General features: G+C 50.8%; 1 protein-coding gene across 7 annotated transcripts in view; it reads left to right on the top strand.

Annotated features, from left to right (window-relative positions):
- The window catches only part of KIF26B (kinesin family member 26B), a 513,525-nt gene extending 505,478 nt beyond the window's left edge, over positions 1-8,047 (top strand). For all 7 annotated transcript variants that reach the window (XM_051820805.3, XM_008268164.5, XM_089311669.1 and 4 more), the window contains one exon: positions 1,494-8,047. In XM_051820805.3, coding sequence (XP_051676765.3) covers positions 1,494-1,642 — 149 coding nt within the window. In that variant the 3' untranslated portion in view covers positions 1,643-8,047. The remainder of the gene's footprint in view (positions 1-1,493) is intronic.
- The last annotated feature ends 237 nt before the right edge of the window (positions 8,048-8,284 follow it).

The raw sequence follows: 8,284 nt of genomic DNA on the forward strand, positions 1-8,284 counted from the left end.
CGTTTTCAGCCAAGGCACTAATGGGGCAGACAAGATAGGAATGAAGCCATCAGCTAACACCCGGCTGCGGTGTAAGCCTGGGCCTGCCGCTCGGTTCCCTGCCACCTGTGGACACCCTGGTCCATCCTCCCAGAACCCCTGGTCCTCAGTTCCCCTTCATTTTGACTGTTCTCATTAAGTTGGTATTTTTTTTTGAGAGCCACATGCCCAAGGTAGACTTGAAAGTTACCTTCATCTCACAAAGTCCGGTCGTGCCCCGTGGCGGGAGCAAACCTTGGGGCGGATGCGGCTCGGGCGCTCCCTGGTTGCAGCTGCTTACTTCTTGCTTTTGGACTTGAGAAGAATCACTGATCTCTGCTGCCAAGAGAGAGAGAACAGACAGAAGTCTTCATGAACAGGGAAATACAGATTGTTTCTTTCAGAGGAATTGAAAACAAAAATGCACACAACTCAGTGAGGCTGCCTGCTGCCTGTTCCCCCTGGGTGCGGGGCAGGGTATAGGCACACATGCGGGCTGGGGCCCACTTCAGTTTTGGTGCTTTCAAGGCAGTCCGTGAATGTGGCCTGACGTGGTTGTTGTATGGGGGTGCTCTCGTGTCCTCGGAGTGTTAGGCTGCTATGCGGGAGCCCCTGGTCCCTGCCACGCTCCCAGGGAACTCGCCAGTAAGGAGAGGTCAGCTTCTAGTCCAGGCCTCCATGTTTCCGGAGGCTGGTGCAGTTCTCCAGCCAGGCCCATGTGTGTTACCTCATTTCTGTTTGATTCCTCACAGCACCTCCAGGCAGGCAGGGCTGGCAGAGAAGCGGTGGCTGTGCTGAGGCCACTTTTAAGGAAACTGTGCCAGAGGGTACAGAGCTGGTGTGGTCCGGCTGGGAATCAAGTCCAAGGCAAATCCCCTGCCTTGGTTTCCAGGGCCATCCCAATACCCCTGGCCGCCGCCTGTCTCCACTCCCCATCCTGGACCCTTTGCAACACTTCAGAAGCCAACATAGCCTATCCTGCCACCATAGGACAGGGTAGGGGACCGGGAGCCAGGAGGGAGCAGGCATCCAGCTCCCATGTCTCCTGAAGTGAGGAATTCCATTGTTCGCATAGTCAGGTGATCAGCGCCACATTCCCCCAGTGATCAGTGAGTGTGTGAGCCTGCACCAGGAGGCACGAGAGACAAGGTCAAGTTTCCTAGCTCAGAGGACCTTCATGTGAGAAGACAGGTTGATAGCTTACTTTAGTGAGACCCCAGAAAGAGGGATTCTCCCCCGCTCAGCTTGAAGAGCGACATCCTTTATGGATAATCGAGAATAATTTCATAGCCCCCTGTGCCGGCGGCAGTGGTGGGCACTGGAGAGGTGCCCGGAGCAGGTGGCTGGGGACACTGAAGCTGCCTGCTTGCAGGCACAGTGAGCTGTGCAGGCCCCGGGGTGGCCTGGGCGGGGCGGTCAGGGGACTGTCCCTGCCACGCTGGCCCGCGTCTCCATCGGTCCCTCTTCTTTTGCAGTCGACTTGGAGCAGGTGTTGGAGCTGGATTCCCTGGAGTACCTGGAGGCACTCGAGTGTGTGACGGAGCGCCTGGAGAGCCGCGTGAACTTCTGCAAGGCGCACCTCATGATGATCACCTGCTTCGACATCACCTCCAGGCGTCGGTAAAGAGCCGGGCCGCCGGCTCCCCGGGACTGACGGGGCGGCCCCCTCCCCAGGCCCTCTGTGCTGGCAGCACCCAGAGACGATAGAATGAGGATGAAGGTTGGTGGCAAGTCTGGAGTGAGTTGAGCGGAAGGCGATTTTTCTTTTGTTTCCTGGAGGAAAGGTGCAAACACTAAACACGCATAGAAGGAGAGAATGATGGGAAGCCCAAGGGACGTGGAAGCCCCGTGAGACTGAACAAGCACTTTGTGGAACTTCAGAGAACTTGTTTGTACATAAGAACTGCTAGCAAAAGGGAGCTCACTCTTGTCTTGCTTTTGTGAGGAAAGGGGAGGGTAGACGTAGGATTGCTGTGGAAAGCGGGAAAAAAAAAAAAAAAAAGAAAAACATACACACACCCCAGAATGATTGATTAAGTGCCTTGCAAATCTTTATGATTATCCAAACATTTATGTTCATATTTTCTTGTGTACAGATGGTGCTAGTCAAGATGAAAACAGCAAAACAAAATCCCACACGTTTTTGAGGTGTATTTACAGCTCGTTTTTCTCTTGGTGTTTTATCCTGTTTCTGACTTGCTGTTTCTAAGTAAGTTGTGTTTGTAGAGATATTTCCTAATCAGTACTGCATATGAATAAATGTTCCCTGTCTTTGACGGTTATCCTGGTAAGGCCACTCAAACAGGACGTAGAGACTTCATTGCCACAAGCCAGTGTGTGTTTCCAAAGAGAGCTTGGAGCGGCAGGTGACGCGAAGTGCCACCTCTTATAAGCAGCAGGTCAGCGGGTGCACTCAGAGGGCTGACCGGGGAGCAGGTGCACATGAACTTGAGAGACCAGGAGAGGAGACAGGGCCTGCAGCTTGAGTGGAAAAGGAATCCTTGGTGCCCTGGGCCCACTCTCTCCTTGAAGGTGGGCTCTTTATTCCAGCCCTCCTTTCTCCACAAATCCGGGGTGTTTGTGGCCCTCAGAACTTTTTCATGACTATTTTTATTCCAAAGACTCTGGATTGGAAGCTTGAACCAATTCAGTGGAGCCATATTTCTTTGTTCTAGGTTGGCGAATTGATGGAAGCAGGGGCTTTTTCCTTTCAGACGCCTGCTCGGGCTTGTGTGTGCTCCGATACTCCCATAGTGTTGGTTTAGAACAAGATGCTTGGCCTGGGATTGCATGCATTTTCTTTTGTCCAGAATCACTGCCTAAAAGCGAGAAGTGCAGCTCTCCCCTATCCAGAGCCTCCGTACCCATAAGGGATGAGTTTGGTTCCCAGAACCCTGGCATCTGAAGGTAGAGTACAGTTTCTCCTCCCAGCGTCGTGGAACCCTAAGTTTAAGGAGGGTGGATGTGCAGGTCTTGGCTCCTGCGAACTTAGGACCTCATTCTCAAATTGCAGCAGCTGCTGATGGGATTTTTATACCCATGTTAGTGGTGGAAACCAGAGGCAGAGCACAACCAAGGAATCTTCACGATGCAGCTGGCCAGCGCCCCGAGAAGCCCAGGAGGCCCGTGGGAGCTGGGCAGACCCTCCCCAGGAGTTTCTGCAGCCTTGCTGTGGATGTAGGTGCTCAGGGAGTACTGCAGGCTCCTCTGGAATGGATCACTTCCGCTCTGTGCATCCCTCCAGATTGACAAATAAGTAGCCCCGGGACGCAGGGCCTCCCTCAGCTCCTCAACCCTAACCCCTTCGGCAGGACAGCCCTGGGGCTCCTAGCCCACCTCTGGCCCACAGCATGTGTGCAGAGGGGCCTCACTGCAATATTCTTGCAAGCTCCTGAACCCAGGAGGCTGCCAGCCCTTTGAGTCTGCCATTTGGCGCTCCTTTTCCGTGCTGGTTCCAAAGACACAACCTCAGGCACAGCTGATCATCTGTGCATTTTCAAAGGTGAGTACTCTTTGGTTTTTTTGGTTGGAAGCAGATTTGTTGCATTGGGAATCAGTGAGCTTAGCTTGTGGAGTAGTCGCCATGTTGCTCAGACTTCCTCAGCAGGCCAGCACAGGGCCTGGTGCCCAGCCTGCCGTGAGACCAAGTGGAGACATTTACAGGGAGTGAAACCTGCCATCCGCGCCCTTTTTCCTGGGGCGAGGTCGTCAGCTCTCCTGCCTAAACCCGCGCTTAGGTTCATACATTTTGCACATCTACATCAACTTTTTGATATAAACAAAAGGTTAAAGGACACCAAGAGTTACCTTCCTAAGTCAGGGTGCCACGGTGTGGAACAGCTCTTAAGACCCTGCTGGCAGGGGCTGGTGCTGTGGCATAGTAGGGTAAGCTGCGGCCTGCGACGTTGGAGTCGCCTATTAGAGTGCTGGTTCGAGTCCTGGCCAGGCTGCTGCACTTCCACTCCAGTTTCCTGCTCATCCCCAAGTGCTTGAGCCGCAATCTAAAAAAACAAAAACAAAAACAAACAAACAAACAAACAAACAAAAGATCCTGTTGGCCAAAGTGTGTAGAAGGACATCTTTACAGAGATGTTGTCTGTCTTGTTTTAACCTAAGTAAGCTGCAAACATCTTAATGCACTAAGTTTTATAAAAACCTGAAGAAATCCCCTAGTCTGTGCTGTGCTATGCTCGTTCCTGCTCAGGCTCCTTGGGCACAGAGGAAGCAGGCCTCGGCCCTCTGTGTGGATGCAGTCCCAGTAACTGCTGGGTGCCTCACCCAGTGACCTGGTGTGGGAGTCTTGGGCCTCCTTCCTGTCTTGGTGATGCGTAAGCCAAGAAGGCAAAGGGAATGCTAACTCATTTCCACTTCATTATGCTCAAATGAAAGGAGCCGAAAAATGTGTATTTGAAATTAACACTTAGACACAGAAGCCTTAATTGCCTGTCTGAATGCTGGCCCTGCATGCCCTGCTCGACGGGTTGGAGTGGACACGATGCCTCAGCAGCCAAGCACAACTAAGATCCAAACAGGGAGCCCATGAAGCTGCTTGCGGGGGGGGGGGGGGGAGGACGCTGCACTTGGCGCTGGCCACGCGCTGAGGCAGCGGCAGTCGGCTTCGTCCCCGGCTCTCGGTGCCCAGCTGCGAGCGGGAGCCTTTGATCTTCTTGTCCTTGAAGCCCCCTGCACATCACGAGGGAGCCGCCTGTGACTTTCATCTCTTTCAGAGTTGAAATTAGAACACCCTGCCTGTTGTTTTCTCTCTGATTGCTATTCTGACCATGCCATGCAAAGACAGCGGTGGGCCCTGTATTGACACAGGTGGAAATCACACAGGGACCCCAAGCGGGGAAGGGGCCCCTCGAATTAAAAGCTGGGATTAAAAAAAAAAAAAAAGCCCACACAGCTCAAGGTGGGGAGTGGAGCGGGCAGGCGTGTGGCCCAGCAGGTGATGCGTTCCGAGAGTCTGCAGCACCGACTGCAGTCAGACTTGTCCTCCAGGGTACAGGTCCCAGGCGCCTTCCACACACGTTCGGGTCATATGTTTACCACGTGCATTTTCGTGCGAGTGTTGAGCAAGAAACACCACTGTGCCCCACTTGGGTGTCTGTCACTCATGTCCCTGTAAACCGGCTGCTGGCTTTGGGCTTCAGGTTATAACACTCACCATTCACTGTGGCCACTCCGTAAGCCTTCATTACAGGCGTTACTGTTGGAAAGCCGCTGTCTGACCGTGCCGTCGTGGGCTGGAAGGCAAGGCTGCCGAGAGCCCGTGGATTCTGCATTGCAAACGTAGCTGTCGGTGCCACCGGTGGCTGCTGAGCTGTAATCGAGCCCTTCAAAGGGATGGTGCATTGGAAGTTTTTAGGTGTCTTCTTGCCAAATGGACTTTAGACTGTAAAAGAGATCGCTAAAGAGGAGTTCATCTCCAGCTGAAAACGTTTCATGGATCTACTCATGTTCCTTCCTGCTGGGATAGTTTTCCAGGCCAGGAGGGGAACTCTTGGGGGCTGCCTCCCATACCCGAGCCTTCTGCATGGAGAGAAGAGGCCAGCCCTGCCCACTGTGTCTGCCCCAAGTGAAATAAAGCCAGTTATTCGGCTTCATGGGTGCTGCCAGGGTCAGTTCTGAAGTTCTGGGGAGAGTCGGGAGAGACAGGTGGTGGCGATACCGTGTTCCTCTCTCCTCCAGCAAGTGTCTGCCAACGTGTGTGGGTAAAACGTACCAACTGTGTTCCTTAGCAATCTCCCTGAAGACATAGCATTGTTAAATTACAAATTGTTCATTATTCCTGTGGTAATAAAAGCATAGTTCCAGTCCAGAAGAAACATGCTTTACACACTGATTTGTCCATCTATAAACCAACACATTCTGCTTTCGGTGGCCCTACTCAGAACCTAAGGTGATGGCATGATATTGGACCCCAGGGGTGCCTGAAGCAGTGTCAAGCCTTCATCCATCTAGGCGGAGGTCCCCAGCATCTCCACGTGAGGCACTCGCACACCTGTGTGATGTACACATGGACATGACCTTCCAAACTGAAAACAGTCCATCCCTTCATTCCCCTACTAACACACTCGGGTTGTGAAGAAGTTCTGATTCATTTGTCAACTCGGGCTGTTATTTTACAGTATTGCTGGTGTGTTTTTTCACTTATTTATACATCACGTTGGGCTTGCTATCTGAGTGCTGTGCACTAACGTGTTGGTCTGGGGGACCTGTCTACAGCTGTGTTCTGTCCATGCATTTCTCCCTCCAGCAGAGTCTGTCAACACAGACACGGACTGTGAGGAGGAAAGAGAAGTGAATCCAGAGGACTGGGATTAGGGTCCAGTCCTCCAAGTGTACCGCAGTTTACAATCTAAGCTGTCTGCATAGTGAATAGCCAAAGGGGAAAAATCCCTTTGTTGTGAATTTGATGTTAATGGTCTTAGAAATCTACAGGCGGGGTGGAAGATGATCCAGACTCTTCCTGCTGGCTCAACATTAAATTTCAGGAAAGTGCTGACGGTATTTGCTTCCTACTTTTCCCTAAAGTCCCAGCCAACCCCTACCCCCCACCCCCAGTGCTAAGAAAGGAGTTGAGAAAGCAACTAGAGGTTGTTACCTTGGATATATAAATAATCATTTTTTTTCCTGGAAAAACCAAAGCACTTTAGTGTTTCCTACAACCTGTAATAATACTTAAGGCATCTTTGTACCCTCACTCGACCCTTGAGAAGCAGGGAGGGGCTGGGGTTGGCACTGACTTTTGGGAGGCAGCCAATCCTGGGAGGAAGAGCCTTGGGCTAGGAGAAAGGCAGCAGGTGTCAGGCCTGGCTCCATCATCAGCTGTGCCAGCTGGGGTGGGTCACCTTACTCTGCTGGACCTCGGGTTCCCCAGAGGAAAATAGGGCAGGGAGGGGGTTCCTAGAAGCTGCCCTTCGGGAATAGGGTGAAGCAAAAATGGTATCACTGATGGGACATGCTTTGAAGAAATTAACGCTCTCTGTAACAGCTGGGATAATCACGTAGAGATGAAGAAGCTGAAGTCAATAGTCACGTCTGGTTCAAGTTCACAGAGCAGGTTTATAGCAGAACGGGGCTTATGTCCAGCACAGCGGACTCTTCCCACGAGATCATGTTGCACCAGGGGTGTGTGTATATGAACACACACATCACTCTTCTGTACCAGTGTGTGTGTGTGTGTGTGTGTGCGCGTGCGTATGTGGATGTGTGAGTGTAAAAGGCATAGGAGAGCACAGGACAGAAAACCTGAGTTCTAATTCCAGTTTCCACAGGAGTCCTATGGCCTTGGATACCTTACCTAACTTCTCTGGAACTCAGTTTTCTAATCTGTGAAGTGAGGACATTGTGCTAAATGATCTTTGTAGTTCCTTCCGGCTCTAGCTCTGATTCCACGATGAGTAATGTATGTATGTATGTATATATAAATATGCTTATCTGTAGAAATGGGCCCATCTGAAATTTGGAGACAAGGCCTGCCCAAGTGCATTTATTGTATCAGAAACACGAATTCACAAACAAGTTCATAGTATCTTATTTTAAAAATCAATGGTAGTATTTAAAGTCATTATTTTGAATCCACTGTTTAATGGGCAGAAAGTGAGTGTTGTTTTGAAAATTAAGTTCTTAGTTCATAAATATTTGCTGTTGAATTTTTTTTAAATAAAGCTCATTTGTTAAGGTCAGAAATTGGACCAATTGCGCTTGGGCAGGTCCCAGCAGCCTGTTTGCAGGCTGGTTTTTGTGTATGGGCCTCCACATAGCTATATAAAAGTTAGCTGTCGGCTTGATCATGATAAATACGAACAGACTTACCTGGAGAACAGTCTGAAAAAGAAAGTTCAAGTTCTCATAAACTGGTGACATGACTCCATTAAGCTGTGTGCCATTTCCGGTGTGAAGACATTGTTTGCTGGCTACGATCTCTTTTTGTGGCATATGAGGTGTAAAATGTTGTCAGAAAAGAATCTGGTGTTTAACAGAATCGAACTATGGTGGCATTAAATGTTCACTTTTATTCTAACCTGGACTCATGACTTCCTCTATCCACTTTATCCTTCCTTATGTAGGGAGAAAGCAATTCAAAGCCTGAGGGGTCGGATCTCTTCCCTACAGCAACCTCTGGGCCTGGGTCTCCTAGCCACAGATCAGCTCAGGGACTCTCCAGGGTGAGGCCAAGTCCAGGAGCTCAGCCAGGAGGAGGTGAGGGCTAAGTCCTGTAGCCCCTGGAATTGTCCTGTGATGTCCCTGAGAGCCACTG

This window comes from Oryctolagus cuniculus, chromosome 13 (assembly GCF_051225735.1).
Source record: "Oryctolagus cuniculus isolate XC-2025 breed Fujian yellow rabbit chromosome 13, ASM5122573v1, whole genome shotgun sequence".
Taxonomy (NCBI): Eukaryota; Metazoa; Chordata; class Mammalia; order Lagomorpha; family Leporidae; genus Oryctolagus; species Oryctolagus cuniculus.